Here is a 20,853-nt window from a genome sequence, read left to right on the forward strand (position 1 = left end):
CCATAGGTATTCTAAGCCATTTTGTGAAATTTTGAAATTTTTATTTGTATTTTTTTCGGCACCTAAAAAAATGAAAATTTCGGTCAAAGTGAGTAGCCACAGATTCTAAACTATTCTGTGAAGTTTTAAAATTTTTGATTTTTTACTTTTTTTTCCCACCTCAAAGATCGTTACTTCCAGATGAACATGTGTTTTGAAGAAAGAGTTCTCTCAGAAATGATTCTCATTTTTGGTCTAGAAATAGAAAACTTACTTTTTTTTTGTTCTGATTTCTGGTTCAGAATCGGTTATGAAACAAAAAGTTATTCCAGAAATAGAAAAATGGAATTGCGTTACCAAACGGGTTTCTGGTCCAAAGCTATTTCGGGGAACAGAAAATCAGTTCTGGACAGAACCAGAATGGTTATCATGCGCTACCTAACGAGTAAATTGATAACAAGCAAGCATTGAGCATATTTTCAAACTTGTATTTTCACCTACGACGTGAGGGAAAAGATAAGTAATTTCATTATTTAATATTTTCTAATTTATATTGTGAACTTTTTGTTTTTTTTTTTTAACTCTAGTTAAGTGCCCTTGGGGCACTCCTTAATAAGATCCATATGATAGATTTTGTAAAATTGTGTCCTAAGGGCACTTATTAAGCAATCGATTAAAGAAATTTTACATACTTTAACGCATGGATTACTCTCATGTTATGAACAATCAGAATTTTGAAAAGCAAATTATTACAAATAAATATATTTAATAAGAACCTTACGGGCACTCATTAACAATACCCTTTTAATATATTTAGATTTTACGTGATCGGTGTTAATTGCTTTTTCTTTTTTCTAATTTGATGGTAATTGGGGTCCCCTTTTACCCGGGGAAAGGAGGGCATGCAAAGCCAATATAAATCAAAGGGCCTTAACCCACCTGCCATAACCCATAACGTTCCAACACTTTCAATGTCGATTTAGTTACAAGCTCACATCACATGATTGATGATAATAATGTTTATATATACGGTAGTAATTTTCTAAGAGCTTGAGAAATTGGATATTGTATGTTGTGAAACAACGATTTTTTTTAGCTCTTGTTAAGTGCACTTGGGGAACTCCTTAATAAGAACCATATGATATTTTGTGAAAGAGTGTCCTAAAGACACTTGTTAAGCAATCAATTAAGGAAATTTTACCGTTTCCAACGCCCTGATTACCCTCGTGTTATGCATACTAGGAATTTTAAAATTGAATTATTATAAATGAAATATACTTAACAAGAACCTCACGAGCATTTAATATATGCAGATTTTACATTATCTTATTGTTTTTATTCGCTAGCTGAATCAACGGTGATTGAGGTTCCTTTTTTACCCAGGAAAGGCGGGCACACAAAGCCAATATAGGTCAAAGGGCCTCGACGCACCCACCCATAACCCATAACGTTCCACTGCTTTAACGTCAATTTTGTTAAACGCTCACGTCACTCGATTTAATGATAATAACGTTTATATTTATGGTCGTGATTTCCTAAGAGCACGAGAAATCGGATTTCGCAGGCCACTTTCTACATGGCTCACCAGCTGTCACTCATGCCGAGATGACTAGAAAAATAGAGTTAATCGAGTTCTCAATCCCTCCAAAAAAACTCACCTCCTAGGATACCCTTGGTTTCGAATTTCAAGTTTCAAGTTCGATCATAACGCACAGGTTCGATCGGTGTAATCAAATCATGCTATAAAATACGGTCTTGTCAGCAAGCGTACCTCAAACTCCTGTCAATTCACATCCATAAAGTGAGATATCTTCATTTCAAATACATTAATTGCACATGTCACGAGCCAGCGTATTGAAAATAATGAACTTTCTTTAACCGGTTGTTTCCTAAGAGGTTTGGGACCATGCATGCTTAGCTGCAGAAGCTGCATTAATTATCCTCGAGATAAGTTTTTACATTTTCTGGCCATCCTTTTCCCCCGTATTCTCCGAATTTCCACGTAAAAAATAGGAGGTGGACCGACTCGCTCCAATCGGAGGAGGACTAGCACGACATTAAACCTCAGCCTGGTCTGGTTTCTGGGTTTTCTTCTGTCATGATTCGTGGGATTAAGCGGTGGGGCACTACCGTTCCGCTGCAACGCCCTTACGTGTCGTGCCATCTCTGACGTCGCTTCCCCCCACCCAACCCTCCTCTTCTTCTTCTTCTTCGAATCCCGCCAATGAACGCGCTCGAGCTCTTTCGCTCCCTCGAACGCTGTCGTGCTGTCGCCCGCGGGAGGTTTGATAGCCTCACCCCGGGAGCACCGGGAAGATCTCACAGGCACCTTCGCTGAATGGCGCCACGTGTCGCCGGCCGGTTGCTTCGAGGCGTGGCACGTGATAGTCGTGTTCGAAAATTCATATCGACTTGGGCGGGATGGTACGGCGTGTCCTGGTTTTGGTTTCGACAAGGCGTATGACTGGTTCACATCGTGCTAATCTATGTCGATATACTTTTGAACCAAAATAAATTTGTCGATATGCGAATTTAAGTGCGTCGCGTCATAATTCGATCTTCTATGTTCCCAAAATTGTTCCAGAAGAATTTTGGCCTAAATCTCGAGTTAGTACACTTATAAAAAATTTTTACTTAAACTTGATGATGAAAAACCCTAAGCCAATACACCTGTAACAATTTTACCCTTCAAATTTTTAAGTTAGATGACACGTGACAATTTTTTTTTGACTCGTGACAGTTGACAAGTGTACTAGTTTAGGATTTTACCTTCCGTCTATGACATGCATGTATCCAATTTAACGTAGGGTAAATTTGTCACATGTGTACCGATTTGGGATATTTGGTGATCAAAAGATTAGTTTAAGGTAAATCTATCACAAGTGTACCGGTTTGGAGTTTTTGATGGTAAAAAAATTCGTTTTTGGGTTTTCCAGTGTCGCATTTTTTTCTAATCAAAGTTCATTAAAGATGATATTCCGAGTCAAGAAACATTGCAATTTGTTCATTAACGCAATTTATCGAAGTTGTGGCCAGTGCTTTCAGACAGACAATAATTTATCCATAGTCAATATTTCTAACACCACGGTTGTGTTCGTTAATCATCGTAACTCTCTCACAATAGATATCTCATTAGTTCATTTTTCATTTGATGCATATCTAGACGTCAATACTTCACTACTTCAACCTTTTGGACTTTCAAGCTCCTCGACTTAGGCATCTTTGAATTTCGGGACTTCCATGTATGAAACAATGAAAACTCTCCCTCATTGACTATGTTTTGCTCGATTTACGGCGGTTTCAAGTGATTTGACACTCCTCGAGTGAGGAACTTCTTGTGTGATATCCCTGAATTAACTTATTCGAGGCATTAAGCCTATCTCATACTGAGTCTCATAATTTTGTTCTTTGGCGTACATGTAGATATTTTTCCAGGAGGTCATCCATTTTGATAGTGCTTTAGCCTAAACTCGCTTAACTATGGAGTTTCGAGGCAAAGTTTGCCATTATGTCAAAATGCGCCTTCATGAGTTAATTCTAGTTTTCACACACTATCTTAGAATCACTCTCTCTATGTTCAATGCATAATTCGATTAATTCTTGTTCCATTCGCTATCCTAAAAACTTGCCAAGAGCTGCTCCTTGTCCATATCCTCTTACCTCTGTGATGACTCCCTGTCTTCATTAAATCGGGTCGCGACACCTCGCTTGTCATAGGACATTCGAGTCTACTAAAATCATCCGCTCCTCTCAGGCTCTCGTCCGACCAGATAACACTGTTGGGTTTTGTACCCCGTGCATGCATCGAAGAGACCTTCAACCAATTGGGTTTCGAAAGCGAATGGCGTCTTTTCCTGTCTTCATTGCTTTGCTGTCTTTCTTTATCTGATTTCCTCGGCTTTTGTGAAACCTTTGTTGTCATTTTCATCCTAGGAAAAGAACAACGTTTCGATTGGATTTTGGCAATATACATTCAACAGGGGATAAAAAATGCTCAGAATTGTTATTGGGCTTTGACCCAAAAGAGAATTGGTATTGGGATGCTGAGGACAAGGCGTCCTTCGTCTTCTTATGGGGCAGGCCCATGAATAAACATTTACTACAATTATACATCATTTAGCATATCAAATCTTATAAAGTTCATCGATATTATTCTTAGCAGAAAGAGACTGTATATCGAATAGTAGATAATGGAACCATAAAATTCTGTAATTCTAGAAAGCTAAATGACTAGCCTTTTCATGTGGCAAGTACTTTTTTTTGTGTGCATGTTATGGCTTTGTTTTCCTGCTCCACCTTGTGAAGTTTAGGGAAAATTTCGTTTTGGTACCCAAAGTGGGGGCCTTTTCTCAATTTGGTACCTAAAGTGGACATAGTCTCAAATTGGTACCCAAAGTGCCTATTCAGTCTCAATTTGGTCTGGGTTCGCCGGCCGGTCAAATGCTCACCTCGGCCAAGAAGAAATTTACTGCTCCGGCTACCGGAACAGTATTTTTTTTACTTTTTACTTTTTTTTTCTTTTTTCCTTTTTCTATTTTTTTTCTTATCCTTTTCCTTTTCTTTTTTTTTTCCTCTCTTCCCTCCGCCGGCGTCGGGCGAGGGCCACCCTCGCCTGGGCGAGCGAGGGCCGCCCTCGCCTGGGCCAGCGAGGGCCGACCCTCGCCAGATCTGGCGAGGGTCGCCCTCGCCGACGTCGGGCGAGGGTTGCCCTCGCCTGCGTCGGGCGAGGGCCGACCCTTGCCGGACCTTCTTCCTCCGTTCCAAACCCTCAGAAGGAAACCGCTGTGTAGAAGGAGAAGTCATCGTTCCGGTGCGGACATGGACTCGATGCGATGAAGGCCAGCGAGTCCAGCACCATCTTCATCGACTTCTCTCTCGCCGCCAGCCCGGGCGACGGCCGCCCTCGCCGGCGTCGGCGGGCGACCCTCGCCGAGATCCGGCGAGGGCAACCTCGCCCTCGCCGGATCCGCGAGGTCGGCCCTCGCCGCCCGGGCGGCGGCCCGCCCGACGCAGCCGGGCGATCCTCGCAAGATCCGGCGAGGGCACCCTCGCCCTCGCCGGATCCGGCGAGGTTGGCCCTCGCCGACGCAGCGAGGGCGACCTCGCAAGATCCGGCGAGGGCAACCTCGCCCTCGCCGGATCGGCGAGGGTTGGCCTCGCCGACGCAGCGAGGGCGACCCTCGCAAGATCCGGCGAGGGCAACCCTCGCCCTCGCCGGATCTGGCAAGGGTTGGCCCTCACCTGGGCGGGCGAGGGCCGCCCTCGCCCGACGAGGGCGACCTCCGCCGGCCACGGTTATGGCCGGCGGAGGGAAGAGAGGAAAAAAAAAAGAAAAGGAAAAGGAAAAGGAAAAGGAAAAGGAAAAGAAAAAAACAAAAATGGAAAAAAGAAAGAAAAAAATTAAAAAGTAAAAAAAATCTGCTTCGAAAAAGAAATTTCTTCTCATGGTGAGCATTTGACCGGCCGGCGAACTCAGGTACCAAATTGAGACTGAATGGGCACTTTGGGTACCAAATTGAGACTGAATTGGCACTTTGGCTATCAATTTGAGACTATGTCCACTTTGGGTACCAAATTGAGAAAATGCCCCCACTTTGGGTACCAAAACGAAATTTTCCCTGAAGTTTATGGATATATGGTGTAGGGGCGAGCAAAAGGAACAGCCTTGACCGACTGATTTTGGGCGGTTCCCGGGAGCACCAGTTCCAATTTTTGGAACCGATGAATTTCGGTCCGATTCCCATTTTCAGGCGTGGAATTGCTCACTCGAATCGGACCAATTTTTTTATAATTTCTTAAAAATCTTAGAAAAAAATCCTAATCTATCTCCCACTTCACAAAGGAAGGCTCTTCAAGGCTGGAGCGACTACGTTTACATATGCACGTAAGTAAAATGACATGAACAAATCAAAACACAATAGTTATTACATGTTACTCACTGATTGTAAAAATACATAAATCTTCAATAACATCTTTAATTTCATCTTGGACATTAATGACAAATAAATAAAAAAAAATGAACATGCCATCAGTTTCATTGGCTCACCTAGAAACCGATCACCTCTAATATGGAGGGCCTCTTTGTTAACACTTTTTCTAATGAGTCTCTTTGTTAGCACTTAAAAATATAAGTAAAAACTATTTCTTGCTTTCCCGTAAAAAAATAATTATAAAAGTTCGAATTTTCAGAAAAATTATGAAAAGTCATATGTGGGTATCCGTATCCACGTTTTGAATGCCATGAAAGTTTCTGGAGTTTTCGAATGAAATAAAAGTCATGTGTGAACTGCAGAATTGAATTTAAGTAAGAAATAAAAGGCAATTGGTGATTGACCACCTCTCTCTGTCTCTGTCTCTGTGTGTGCCTGCTGTGTGTTGTAAATTGGCCTTTGCAGAAGCCCACCTCCAGCCACTTTTGCCTCTAGCCCACTGCTTTGAGCCTCAGCCCAACGAGGATCTCTCTCTCTCTCTCTCTCTCTCTCTCTCTCTCTCTCTCTCTACATCTCTCCCGCGCCACTAAAGACAAGATCTGGTCGTCTCTTGGTCTGGTCTCCCGTGTCAAAGAGACTACGTTTGGCCACCTCCTTTTGTTGACCGATGAGACGGATGTGGTTGGATTCAAGGAGAGAGAGAGAGAGAGAGAGAGAGAGAGAGAGAGAGAGAGAGAGAGAGAGAGAGAGAGAGAGAGAGAGAGAGAGAGAGAGACGTGAGAAGAGGAGCGACGACGTGGGAAGAAGGGTATGAAGGTCGCTGTTGACTGGCAGCTTCTGTATTGTCTGAACAGAATGCAATAAGAGAGAGAAGGGAGATGGAGAGAGGGGTGGTATTCTCCATTAGGGTTGGGTACTTTCAGGTGTAAATGGTCACGCAAATGAATGAACATATGTCAATTTACCTAATCGAGGATTTATGAAAATCCGAGTAAGCATAGGACCACTCCACTATGTGACCAATGTTCTTAAGGACAAGCTAGGAACAAGTCATTTCATTGCTTTAACTTAAAACCCTATCATCAGGAAACTTTTCCTTCTTCCTGTTGAAAGTTTGCAGTCTTCTTGTGCAAGCAAAACTTCATGAGGATGTAAGTTAGTTCGTTCCAGGATAAATTTTATTGGTGCTAAGTGAGTGCAATCAAATCAGTCCATTTTAGTTTTTCAATCGCTAAATGCACTAATTTTAATTCTGAGGGGAGGGGGGCTTCAATGGTCCCTTGAAAAACTGATCCACCGTCCCAAAACCCTCGTATCCTAGTGTATTTTTTGGTACTTCCTATACAAAATGCCATACCTCACAAACACTTTACAAAATTTTCATTGAAATTCTTAGTGTGTAGAAGTGCCCCGATGATGATCAGGTCACATGACTCAATAGTAGAGGGCCACTTAGCCCCTATCGGCAGATTGGAGAGTGTTGCCTACTCTAGTTTTTAGTCTTAGTTAGAGATGATGTTGCATCATGTTGGTACCACATTAATGCCATGTGATCTTGGCAAGACACCACGGTGTATGTAATGTTAGTTCTCTGAAAAAATTAGTTGAAAAGTGGTCGTGGCACAATGCATCCTTTATAGAAACAAAAAATAAACATATGTATACGAGAAATCTTAAATCTTATAAGAAAGTACAATCAAGTTTTCATACTTTCATAAGGTATAGTCAAGTTCAAAAACTTATTCAAAAAAGTGAAATAAAGTAATTTTGTGAAGTCTATTTATCTCAAATATCAGAAAAGAGAGAGAGAGAGAGAGAGAGAGAGAGAGAGAGAGAGAGAGAGAGAGAAAGAGGCATAATATATTTCTCCATTAGTTTTGCTCAAGGTTGTGAAATGGATTGCATGGTCTTTTGGCCTGATATATTTCTCTATTCATCTCGCCGCTGTAAAGAATTACCACTTCTTATCACGTAAGAGTTTGTGAACAACATGGGATATCACGTAAGGAATTAATTATTGTTTAGTGTCGATGTACATTCTCCAAGAAGAAAGATATAATTTTGTTAAATTATGTTTCGAGTTTGAAACTCATGTATAAAACCTGAAACAAATTGGATGAGGTGAGTTGGTGACCAAATATTTATTGAAGTTCCATCGGTAGAATTCAACCAAGATAAGGGCCGTTAATTTACTTTATCTATTTCCTATGGAACGGTGGTGATTTCGTAAATATTCAAGTTTCACCAGGATCAAGACTAGGACTTAGCTCTGATGCCGAAAGAGAAAAGCGAAGGACTTTAATTTTGGACGTCCCAAAAGGGGCTCCAACATTCTATATACATATGGCGTCAGTAGGTTTTCGTCAGAGGAAGGGTTCTTTGCTTTTTCTGCTGTAGACCGGCCGAAGACACGGAAAGGGGCGTACGGGGATGCCTTTTGTCGATTAGCCGCACTTAGTAAAGAACAGGCGAAGCCAATCCTCGGACGTAATTATACAACGAACTCAACCCCCTCCAGATGAAAAACAACCACCCAGTTGCAGAAACACTGCCCAAATCAATTTTTCTTACAGGCAAAATAGTAACACTTTCCTCTCTCAGCTCTCGCTCCCCCTCGCACGTACCAAATGTACAGTAGCTAGGGTTTCAAAATTCTGAGCCACCACTCACAACTCACACTGGCGGATGATGTGTTCTCCATCAGCATCAAATGCCCCTGCTGCTGTTTCTGACATCGATCTCACTGGCGCACCGTTTGCCACAGAACCTACTCCCTCTCCTTCCTCTACCCACCACTTCCCGATTGGCCGTGCTTTGATAACTCATCGATGAATTCCAGATGGTAAAGAGCCGGTTTTGAACGTTAAAACGTGCTTAAACGATTGAACTTTTACGATGCCTTCGCATTTATAAGTTCTCGGGTTTTACTAGCACTGCGACTCAAGTACTCTCTCAGTTAGGACAGACACCAAAACCCCGAGCTCCGCATTTAATCCCCCATTTACTGCCAGCAACTGTCTCTCACCGCTCGCATATGCCTTTAAAAGAACAAACCCGATCTCGCTCTATGCCACACGAGTACTTGTAGCAAGAAGCTGAAGTGTGTATTGAGAGAGAGAGAGTGAGTGAGAGAGTATGGCAAGGCACTGTGTTATGTTGGTTCTTGCTCTCGTAGTGGTGCAAGCTACGGCTAGAAATGTGCCTAGCGGTGCTGGCCTCAATGACCAGAAGAACTTCCTCACGTATGGTGGAGTCGGTGGTTTTGCTGGGGTCGGCGGTGCTGGAGCTGGTGGTGGAGTTCCGGTGTACGGCGGAGTTGGAGGGATCGGTGGGATCACGGGGCCGGCCGGTGGAGCTGGGATTGGAGCCGGTATAGGAGGAACCGGCACCCTCGTGGGTGGGGTGACCGGAATAGGAGGCGGTGTTGGTGGTTTGGATGGGGTCGGCAGTGGAGCTGGTGGTTTGGGTGGGGTAGGCGGTGGGATCGGTGGTTTGGGCGGCGCTGCTGGTGGTGGCGTTGGGGGATTGGGCGGTGGAGTCGGCGGCGGCGTTGGAGGTGGAATTGGAGGGGGCGTACATCCATAAGCTTATTGTGATATTTTCATGAAACCCTAGAGTGTCCAAAAATCATGTAGGAGACTCATTTCCCGGTGTCTTTGTTCACGTGTTTCTATGTTTTGAGTGTGCGTGAGAAATGTGTTTGTGTCGTGTCCGTTGACTTGTTCTTCAGATTGTACTTCTCATTCTCTCGTTTCATCGTGGGGTTTCCGCACGAAAATGTACCATGCAACTCACTAGCATGTCTTTCATGATGTTATTGGCAATGCAATTTTCTATATTTTTGCCTTTACATTCACTTTCTTTGTTATTTGTGTTTTCATTTGGCATACGACGGACACAAGATTTAAGTTGAGTACGTGATTTGAATGGGTGGGACGGAATTATACACACACTAAATATCGTACTAAGTCGAGTAAAAAAATAGTGCATGCAAGAAGTTTAACCAAGTAAAGTTCCTAATAGGGTCGTTCATTAGGAATTGAATACAAACTATGTGCTCATGCAATTCCTCAGGTAGGGTTCCATATCTAAAGTGGCAAAACAAGACAGAAAAGTTATCATTATAAGAGACACAAGCTATCCTTTGCCTTTGATAACTAACAAACACAAATATATATACATATGTATATATCAGGAAGTGCTATAAGCCAAAAGTGGTCCATCATGTACGTCAAGGAATTGCATATGGGTCAAAGCTTCATAGCAATGACAACGAACTATGTGTACAAATCTACATATATACCTATTACCTAATATAAGGGAAAGAATAATGTCTGTCTGCTTCTCGAATTCCCTCCATGTTAATCCTAACACATCTCCGCTTTTCCCGTGTATATTCATCAAACCCTAATGGTCCACTCGAGTCCCTTTCTTCAATCTCTCTCTCGATGATAAGTTCCTCTCCCATGGCAACAAAAGAGAGAAAGAGATAACCAAGAAGAGTAAGTAACATGACAAGAGAGTAATTAATAAGTTTTTATATCCTTAAATTCCCATAAACTAACGATATCTCCCAAGCAAGGATGAGATATCTAACAAAAAATTGGATACTCATATAAGAGAAGTAAGTTAAAATTCCTATTTCTTTTTTTTATTTGAACTGTATATGTATATATTTGGAAAAGTTAACTCTATGAAAGGAAACTATCAAAAACCTGTCTAAGTTTCGACCCATAAATACTCATTGAACGGATAGATGATCTACATCAAATCTCGAGATCTCCATGTTTTTTTGAGACTTTCCGCTATTTTGGGTATTTGGATAATAGGAAGACTAGCTATAGCTACGAGTCTACCTTTCTAAGGGTAGATGAAAGGCTCGTCAAGATGTGGCATACCGTCAATTATACCACATATTCATGCATTATGCAATTGTCATGTAATAACCTAGAGAAATCAAAGGGCTATGTTTGGGCACATTTTTCCCAACTAACCTTTTAAATTGGTGGATTACAAATATGGATTACGCCCATATTTAAAGTCGAGTTTGTATATCTGCGACAAGATATCTTAATGTCGTGTCAAGCTATCAAGTGATTGACGGGATTACTTCAATGTGTCAAGTTGAAATGCAAAATGCTAAAAGAAGCCAAATGCTTGCTGAAATGTGTCAAGCGATCGACAATATCACTTCATTTTGTGTGCACTCCAACGGTTCAAAAACTCGACTAGACTTTGCCGTGTTATGTAGTAAGAGATTTCAATAACAATACTCGATAAACAACTTTGAGGAACTTATAATCAATCAATGTTGGTAACATGTGTCTAGCCATATTTAATAAAGAAATTTTTTTCATTTTCAATATATTAATCGTACATAACACGAGAAAAACAGTGTTTTGGAATTTACAAGGCATCTTTATGCGAATGTTCGCCCCTAGGATTCTCTCTTTATAAGTAAAGAGTGATATAAGAGGTGTCCTTTTTCGGGTAAAATGAATAACCGAAACATTCAAAGCTACCAATGGTCCAAAACACCAACCAAAGGGAGGAGGGGCACACTTTCTCGTGTGGTTGGATCCAAGTTAGATGAGAGTTTTGATGTGCATGGAATGGAAGTAAATGAAGAGAGCAGGCTATACGTGACCCACTGTTGATTAATGCATATAGGTTGAGCAATGAACGCACCAGGACTCTTCCATGCATGGCCAATTTACACCGAGTGTCAGGTCCTATTGAATGAGCTCATTAACCTCGTGCTAGCTCATGTAGGAAAAGTTGCCCAATAAGGTCAATAAACTTATTGTATTTGTGCTAATTCAGTCATAAATTTTTTGACAATTTGCCCAATGTAGTTCATCCGGCCAATTTCGGTTGGAAATCGCTGATGTAGGCGCCAACTGTTTTATGTGGCACGGTTGGAACTGAGGTGGACAATTTTTGCAATTTTTTAAAATCATTGTAGACTCACTCAGCCACAGTAAAAAAGAAATAAAGAAAAGAAAAAAGAAAAAATACATATAAAAGATGATTGCAAAATTGGCCATATCAGCGCCGGCTGTGTCATGTAGAATGGACGGCGTCCACATCAACTATTGCTGGCCAAAATTGGCTGAAAAGACTACGTTGGCAGATCGTACAAAAGTTTAGGACTAAATTGGCCAAATTAAGAGGTTTAAGAATGAATCAGCATCTGCACGATAGATTTAGGACTATTTTTGGTAATTATCCCGTACTCCACATGCCCCCACCTTTGATCTTTCCTTGGTGGTCCTGAAATTACAAAGAACGTGGTTCCGGGTGATCGCGATCTTTCAAATCACGAGGGCTTTTGCACCAAAATAAAGGGTTCTTCTTTCAAATCGAACATGGGTCAAGCTTGTCTTTAATCTGATTGGGAAGGTGTACTCAGCTTGAACAGCAAAAGCTGGAGAAATATGTAATACTCTTGTTCCTGCTTTGCATAAGATATATTTGAAGCTGGAGTTAATAATTAAATAGTTATAATACCTAGGTGTGCGATTTTTCTTTGTAGATCAACTTACCACCCATGTATAGATTTTAATTTTTAAAATTTTTCTTATGTGCATGGGCAGCGATAGTGAATCATAATTCGGCAGGAGATATTCAGGTCCTGTCCAAGACAAGACCTAAAAAAGTTATCTTGTCGTGATTGTTCATAACTAAAGAAAGATATCAACTACCTCCTGTGTAGATGGTCTGTTCTTAATTGGAAGTTGGAGCTGGATGTGTTTTTATCATACAACATTTTCTAGTTTTCTTTAGATAAATTCACGAAGCTCGAAACTGAAAAACTAACAATTAGGGAAAAGAAACGGAAAACATACCCATATTTTCGTTAATTTACCTCCAGTATGTATGAAAATGCAAGTTTCTTTCCTCAACCCAACCAATTGAAAATGCCGTGGATCTTTGGTGTTTAGTAAGGTTTACCTCATCACAGTAGGGTGTTGCCACCTATCAAGTCTACAATGCCTCGACTCGGTGGCCGGTCTACCTTGGAACTCCCTATCCCTCTCTTGTGTTGTTTTTCTTCCGAGGAAAGGTCTGAAAGACGGAGAGAGCTTACAAAAAGATCCCTCCATCATACTAAGAAACTCCTTCTCCTATTTCTTCTTGAGCCTTTTAAGGTCCTGCTCAAGACCAATCTCCACTATCTATGAAAATGCAAGTTTCCTTCCTCAACCTAGCCAATTGAAATGACTCTCTCTCTCTCTCTCTCTCTCTCTCTCTCAATGTTTAGTCTCGATAAGGGCCACCATGTTTGCAACCTTGGAGTGAGGTCATGATGCCATGGGTGGCCTCATATTGATGTCCCTGTAGCTGTTGCTCTCTCAACTAGTTCAACTACTGCTAAGAGGTGACGCTGTAAGTGACCTCAAATAGAGGTATTTTCGACAGAGGAGCGGGTCGTGTGAGGGTAGTGTTGGCAATGGGCTATTGAGGGAGGAGGGGGAGGCGACGGTGGTAGGGCAAGGGGCTGAAGGCGATGGCATCGGGTGATGACGGCCGGGGTTATGGCGATTGAACTAGGGGCTTAAGATTTTGGTTTTATGATTTAGGATTTGTGTGTTGATTGGTGCGACAAAATTTGGGATTTATTTTATGGAAGAGAAATAACAGTTTTGTTAACAATCATCCTTAAAGCACTAGTTAGACATTTAATATTAAATATCTTGTTTCGTATATATTGATCGATATAGCATACTAAAAAAAGCAGCTAGTGCATTGAAAATTGTAATTTTTATTTATTTGATTGCTCAATAAGTGTTCTGGGAACATGTTTTAAGAAAATCTGAAACTAAATAATTGCACAAGTTTGCTAAAGTGAAGGGACAAACTTGTATTTCTGAAAATAGAGTGAGGGTAATTGATAATTGATGAAAACTCAAGTACTTTTTTTGTTTTGAATTCTCCCTCAAAATTTCACCCCACAACAAAATCTGTCACAACGAGCTGCTTCAAAAAGTGACTAATGTGGAAAATCTACTGATAGCATCAGTTTTACACATAACCCAATAAGAGTAAAAAATAATCCCATTGATGATACACGCACGTTTTGGGGAGATAACTCCATGATTTTAGATCTCTGAAACTTGGGGAACTCCAAGCTATGAAAGTAAGAATCAATAACCGTAAAATCTATCGTTTGAGGTACGAGACATTTTAAGATATATCAGCCATTACTCTGCCAATTTCACTTCTTTTGAGCTCGAGCGTTAGAGAGTCCCAAAACTCCATGGGGGCTTTCTTGTTTGTGGTGTGCAGTGCAGGGTATGTTGAGCCAAGAGTTAGGTGAACGAGGAGCCAAAGCGAGGATGATCGAGTCGCGGCCCAGATCACATTAGACCTTGGCCATCTCCTATTCCTATTAAATTTATGTCTGCCTTTTCCTTCGCGAAGCACTTGGAGACGATGGTAAAATGGAGCGTGCTTCTTATGTAGCGGACCACTTTCACTACCTTTAGTGAAGTTTGATTCAACAACGTCGAGGAGGACGGTAGCCACCACAATATTGCAGGTTCAAAATGCACCTGATCCGTGAAACCACGTGAAAGCATTTCATCTGCCTCATCTAACACAAACATCTTGGTGTGATCAGGACGAAGGGACTGTCTTCGGAGCATGTCAAAAACACGTCCTTGAGTAGCAACTACAACATAAACCCCACTAGAAAGTAGAAAGGATTCTTTGGTCTTCACGAACACTGGTTCCACCAACACAAGCATGCACTGTAACACCAAGATAGTTTCCAAGAGCTCGCATGAATTTCTCAATTTGCTGCGCAACTGGAACCATGACCGAACTCTAGCCCAGTTCCAAGACTAGGTGGACCAGGAACCCGCCTATAGGTCCGGTTCTCGATTCCTGGGTGGGAATCAGAGCACCCAAGAACTGATCACCCCTATATCAAACGACTTGTAAGCATTCATGGAGTTGCTTCGTAGATAAATAATGGTAAAACGTGGGTGCTCCAATAGCTATGTTAATAGCAAACCTATAGACATTACGCTATCCACCATAGACAATATAGCACGAAATGATTTGTCTCGGAACCGAGTCGTATATTAGTAAAAATCAAATGCACGCCGGATAATTAATCAGAGGCAGGGTAGCTCGTGCGACCCAAAGATTCGGATTCGCAACCCCTATTATCCCAAAACAAAGAGAGATTAGCTCGTAATAAAATTCTCAACATACGTTACTAATCCTACTAAATCTCACGGTTAATCTTAAAACAAAACGAGAATCATATTATTAAAAAAAAACATAAAATTGCACCAAATAGACACAGGCCCACTACATATCCACAGCAACCTAGCCCAGCCCAGACAAGACCAGCACAGCCCAGCCCAGCCCAGCCCAGCCCAACAACTCTTCAAAGCCCGGCCCATTGTCTTTCTTCAAACTCACACACACACCGTCTCTCTCTCTCTCTACTCGAAAGCAGATATATAACTTGTTCCCAAAGCCAGCTCCTGACCAAAATCGCCTCCTCCTCTCTCTCTCTGTGAAAACCTTGATTTCGCCCCCCCAATCTCACGCCAGAAAACCCGCCGGCAGCCATGGGACAGGGGACTCCGGGAGGTCTCAACCGCCAGTCCGGCGACCGCAAGCAGGACGGCTCCGATAAGAAGGAGAAGAAGTTCGAGCCGGCGGCCCCGCCGTCGCGCGTCGGCCGGAAGCAGCGGAAGCAGAAGGGGCCCGAGGCCGCCGCGAGGCTCCCGACCGTCACCCCGCTGACCAAGTGCAAGCTCCGGCTGCTGAAGCTGGAGCGGATCAAGGACTACCTGCTCATGGAGGAGGAGTTCGTCGCGAACCAGGAGCGGCTCAAGCCGCAGGAGGAGAAGGCCGAGGAGGACCGGTCGAAGGTCGACGATCTCAGGGGGTCGCCGATGAGCGTGGGGAATCTGGAGGAGTTGATCGACGAGAACCACGCGATCGTTTCGTCGTCGGTGGGGCCGGAGTACTACGTCAGTATTTTGAGTTTCGTGGATAAGGACCAGCTGGAGCCTGGATGCGCCATTCTGATGCATAATAAGGTTTGTGAATTCTAGGGCTTTTTGTGGGAAGTATTTGCAGTTCTATGCGATTTGGATTGATTTGCTGAGTGAATTATGTTATTTATTGAGGAATGCGTATGAAAAGAGTAGGGTTTTCTTAAAGATTCGTCGTTTGGATTCGATCGTGGTGTTATTAGGTTCGGAAGATGTTATTCTTCGATTGGTTCAAAACTTTGGGCAAATTAAGAGTAGTCTTGAGGAGCTGTTATCTGGGTAGGAAACTGGTTAATAGCTTTTAGATTGCATAGTGGAATGTGAGAAGGTGTAAGGTGCGCATCAGCTGTATTAGTCATGGTGGTCTGTGGGGATTCCAGATGAAGTGCGAATTCCTTACGACAGAGTGGTCACTTCCGTGTGTTAACAGACTTGTTTAATGTCCATGAGCATATGCGCGAGTATCCCTGTTATGGCCTGAGGACGAAATGTTAGGGTTCTTGAAGCCCCTATATTGGTTTCACGCCAAATTCTACATGTAGCTTTTACCTTTTCTTTTGGTTTGTGATAGCAGTTGGCATGGCTTTAACTTCTTCAGGGCCCATCAACTGTACACCCCGGCAATATACTGGATAGATTACTGAATCATGATATAGCTTCGTGTGCCGTTACACTAAATAGGATGGAATATATTCTTTTGGACGCATATTTTATAGATGCCTTAATCTGTGGATTTGACTTGATGTCATTACTGTCTCAATCAGGTGCTTTCTGTGGTTGGGCTTCTTCAAGATGAAGTTGATCCCATGGTGTCTGTAATGAAGGTTGAAAAGGCTCCTTTGGAGTCTTATGCAGATATAGGTGGTTTGGATGCTCAGATTCAAGAGATAAAGGAAGCTGTTGAGCTCCCTCTTACCCATCCTGAGCTTTATGAAGACATTGGTATTAAGCCTCCAAAGGGAGTTATACTATATGGAGAGCCTGGAACTGGGAAAACTTTGCTGGCAAAGGTATATTACACAAGCTATTCCACTACACTCAAAAAGATTTTGTTGGGAGGATCCATATAATGTCTGAAAGCAATATTTACTACGGAACAGCTTTGTTCTTGCATTGAACCTTCACACTTCGAAAGAACTTGTTATTGTTGTCTCGTAACCCTATCATGTCTATCATGTACTCATTATGATGTTCTTTTGTTTAGTGTGACCATCTTATTTTCTTGATGGTAGCATTGTGTACTGCATTATCTTGGTGCTGAATCCTGTTATTCATTTGGCTTATGAATTTGGGAACCTTGTTTCCCTTCAGTCATGATGCCTTTCTACAAGAAACCAAAGTATGAATCATTATACCAGCTAATTTACAACAACCATGTTCTTGATCTGAGGATGAAACTTCTTAGCCATCATTAACACTTCCCTTTTTAAATTGCTTCTGTTAATTGATAATGAGACAACATAAGGAGACGCATCTTAAGAAGGAAAGACAGAAGCATGAGAGTGTTAGAGCGTCAGTCAAGGGATCGCCTGTTGGAATAGTTATTGGTCAACAATAGGTGCTAGGAGGCCCAGGACAACTCCAGAATGCCAAACATTCTTGATTTCTAATCCACACTCCTGTTTGGTAATTCGTGATATATGAGTGGGTACCTCATATTTGTATTCACTTGTCCTTGCATATGGCCTCATTTTCCTGCTTAATATGATTATTGTAATCATGAATTCCAGTATTGCTGAAGTGAATTTTTATTCTATAAGTGAAGTTTTGTGAAGTTTTACCTTCTAAAAATCATGTTTGGGCTTCTAGGCTGTTGCTAACTCAACATCAGCAACATTCTTGCGTGTTGTTGGGAGTGAGTTGATTCAAAAGTACTTGGGAGACGGTCCAAAGTTAGTGAGGGAGCTCTTTAGAGTTGCTGATGATCTCTCACCTTCGATTGTCTTCATTGATGAAATTGATGCAGTTGGTACAAAGAGGTAAAAAGAGGCTCTTCTTGTGTCTTGAAGGATGTTGTTTTGAGTTGTGCTTTAATTTGTGAGTCTGTATCTTATATTGATATGCATGGCAGGTATGATGCACACTCTGGTGGTGAACGTGAAATTCAGAGGACTATGTTGGAATTGTTGAACCAGTTGGATGGTTTTGATTCTAGAGGAGATGTTAAAGTTATTTTAGCGACAAACAGAATCGAGAGTCTAGATCCAGCTTTGCTGCGTCCTGGTCGTATTGATCGGAAAATTGAATTTCCTTTGCCTGATATCAAGACCAGAAGACGTATTTTTCAGGTACTTGGCATGTAAATTTTAAAGCATGCTGAACTTGAGCGTGTTGTTTGTCGTGTAGATTGGTTTCATTTTATTTTATTGTTCGAGTGAGAGTCCTTGCTCTTGTCATTCTGCAGATACACACATCAAGAATGACTTTGGCTGATGATGTCAACTTGGAAGAATTTGTGATGACCAAGGATGAATTCTCTGGTGCTGACATAAAGGCAATTTGTACCGAAGCTGGCTTGCTTGCTTTAAGAGAGCGTCGTATGAAGGTAAGTCTTATTCTCCTCATTCCCAAATAGGCTTCTTTAACAGGGAATTGCATCCTCTGCTTATCTTTGTATGTGGGTCCTTAGTGTCTTTTTCCTAACCTGGCATATTCTATTTGCTTAAATGAGGTTTATTTATTTTGGTATCATTAGCAGTCATCCCTCTGTCCCCCATCCCACATTTTTTGTCATTTTTTTGGTTGGGTGGGATGGGGGTGAGGGGAGCCTTAGTATCTCCTACTTCCCGATTATACTGCTTTCCAGTTAAATTGGATCCTGTCTTGTTTGTCTGGGGGACCCAGCTCAGCGAATTAACCCTGTGCAGCCAAGGCAGTATAAATGGTGCATAAAGGAAAAGAACTTACATTTATATAGGTTTTAAGTCATCAATTTCACAGAATAAAAGAAAAGCTAGGAATTGTGGTAGTTGAATGAATCATCTTTCTTACGAATTAGTGTTGCAAACTTTGCTTCTAATTCCAAGAAGATCATCTTCTCTGGGCACACATCGAACTAGAAATGTCCATTTTTGTCCCCCACAAAATTTCATGGGACAACAAATTAAAGAGCCATTCTTTTATTTTTTTCGCTGTGAGGCATTCAAAAGAAGATAGAGGAAGAGAGTTCTCATTTGGTAGGTATACACTGAATAAGCGGGGGGTTCCACATTGGGAGGGAACAGTTCATGTTCCTTGGTATAATCTTAAGGACTACCTCTTTCTTCAGTTAATGTGAATCTAAGAGTGTTTTGGACTTTTTAGTGGTGGCTTCCAAATTTGAGTTTTTGCTTTATGTTTGTGTTCTGCCAAGTATTCGAAGACCTATAGTCTCTCAAAAATGGTTGTTTTTCTCACATTTAGCATCTTCTTTAGTGATCTGTATAATGGGAAACAAAACGACATTCTTAACCTAGAAAAGGTTTATAATACTAAGTATAAGCAATCTTTTGTGAACATCTTCTTTTTGATGATTAGTTTCTTACGTGGGGTTGTAATGGCACTAGAGCTCCATGGAAAATGTGGTTAAGCTTCTAAAGAGGTCATAATATGTTTGGTGTGAAAAGAAGTTTGACTAGAGAAGTTTAGTAGGGATTTGTCAGGCCCTCGAGGAGGATATTGGGTTAGGGAGATCTTGTAAGGAAACTAGATGGAGTGCCCTTATCTTTTGTAATTTTCATCAAGTGCTGCCTTACATCAGCCTTGTTGTCCCCAATGTATGTGGCAACTGGCTGGACTTCACTTGTTGGGTGATGTCCCCCCTTGATATGTCATATGTCAGAACTGGTTCTGTGGTTTGGCTACATCTATACGTGGCCATTTTCCTGATTTGTCACATACTGAGCTCTTGCTTTTCTGAGTATAATTACGCAATTTAGAATCTGTTTTTTTTTTGCCTTTTTGTATTAATATGTTGTTTAATCCATGTTCTCTAGCATTATTTTCATCAGCTCAGCAAAAAGTTTTCCCATTGTTTCTCATCTATTTAACAAGCCCTCGATGACTCGACTTTGATGAAAATAACTTCACGCATTTTTGTCTTGATTGATTGCTTTTAAGCCACCAAGGATCTTGGCCAAGTTCAGATTGTCTCTGAATTTTCACCATACTGGTCATAGTTTAACTCTTTGTTGGAATATTATCAGGATTGTGACAGCATTTGATCTTGTTGAGTTGTTAATGTTCCTTGCCAAAGCTTGTCAATTTTCAAGTATTTATGATGCCAATATGTTGAGCCGATAATGTTGAATTCGCCTTCAAGTAGAATTGCTTGCAGTTTACAGTTCAGGCGGGTTTGGTAATAAGTGAGATGGGACATGTTCGCGGGACTTCCTAAAATTGGTTATGTATGGTCGGGTGAATCTAATGCGGCAACTCTCACGTTTCAGGTGACACATTCGGATTTCAAGAAGGCAAAGGAGAAGGTTATGTTCAAGAAGAAAGAAGGGGTTCCGGAAGGACTTTACATGTGAGAGTCTGAGTTCACTCATTTCTGGGATCGACAATTCTGTAATTTATACTGTTTGTTTCAAGTTTAGTCCTCAGATGATGGATGGTCCTTTTGTTTGTAATGTGCTCACTTTTTCCGGAGAAAAAACCAGTTATTGATGTTTTCCTCCTTATATCCTATAATTCCCCTGGATGTGATTTAAGCCCCGCCGCTTTTTCTTGTGGTTGATAACAAGTGCCATTCATTATTTTACTAGAGATAGATGCTAGAGAGAGTGCTGATCATATAAGAGGCGCGTTGTTCGTTGATCGTAAAAGGGCGAATGCTGGACTATGTTTCATTGACTTCACCTGTTGTTAGCTGAGTTATCCAGGAGTGTCGTCTACCACAAAACTTATACCACCTCAGTGACTCAGGTCGAATTGAACATTACAAG

The 20,853-nt window shown here is 41.5% G+C and overlaps 2 protein-coding genes across 2 annotated transcripts; both read left to right on the plus strand.

Annotated features, from left to right (window-relative positions):
- The first annotated feature begins 8,989 nt into the window (after window positions 1-8,989).
- Window positions 8,990-9,759, plus strand: LOC115676029 (glycine-rich protein 5-like). Its single transcript, XM_030598877.2, has one exon. It carries the CDS (start codon window positions 9,045-9,047, stop codon window positions 9,492-9,494), a length of 450 nt encoding a protein of 149 aa, XP_030454737.1. The 5' UTR covers window positions 8,990-9,044; the 3' UTR covers window positions 9,495-9,759.
- Window positions 9,760-15,408: 5,649 nt separating this feature from the next.
- Window positions 15,409-20,619, plus strand: LOC115676063 (26S proteasome regulatory subunit 4 homolog A). The gene is made up of 6 exons (XM_030598922.2): window positions 15,409-15,973; window positions 16,693-16,938; window positions 17,738-17,907; window positions 18,000-18,216; window positions 18,333-18,473; window positions 20,356-20,619. Exons 1-6 carry the CDS (start codon window positions 15,497-15,499, stop codon window positions 20,437-20,439), a joined length of 1,335 nt encoding a protein of 444 aa, XP_030454782.1. The 5' UTR covers window positions 15,409-15,496; the 3' UTR covers window positions 20,440-20,619.
- Window positions 20,620-20,853: the final 234 nt, after the last annotated feature.

This window comes from Syzygium oleosum, unplaced genomic scaffold, assembly GCF_021117445.2.
Source record: "Syzygium oleosum isolate NSW1041296 unplaced genomic scaffold, Sole_v2.1 Sole_v2.01, whole genome shotgun sequence".
In the NCBI taxonomy this organism is placed as follows: domain Eukaryota; kingdom Viridiplantae; phylum Streptophyta; class Magnoliopsida; order Myrtales; family Myrtaceae; genus Syzygium; species Syzygium oleosum.

Bases quoted from the DNA above. Each gene is read 5' to 3' on its own strand.
- LOC115676029 (XM_030598877.2), top strand. From the start codon at position 9,045: ATGGCAAGGCACTGTGTTATGTTGGTTCTTGCTCTCGTAGTGGTGCAA.
- LOC115676063 (XM_030598922.2), top strand. From the start codon at position 15,497: ATGGGACAGGGGACTCCGGGAGGTCTCAACCGCCAGTCCGGCGACCGC. The intron at 16,939-17,737 runs GTATATTACACA...TTGGGCTTCTAG, and splicing joins GGAAAACTTTGCTGGCAAAG to GCTGTTGCTAACTCAACATC. The intron at 17,908-17,999 runs GTAAAAAGAGGC...TATGCATGGCAG, and splicing joins GATGCAGTTGGTACAAAGAG to GTATGATGCACACTCTGGTG.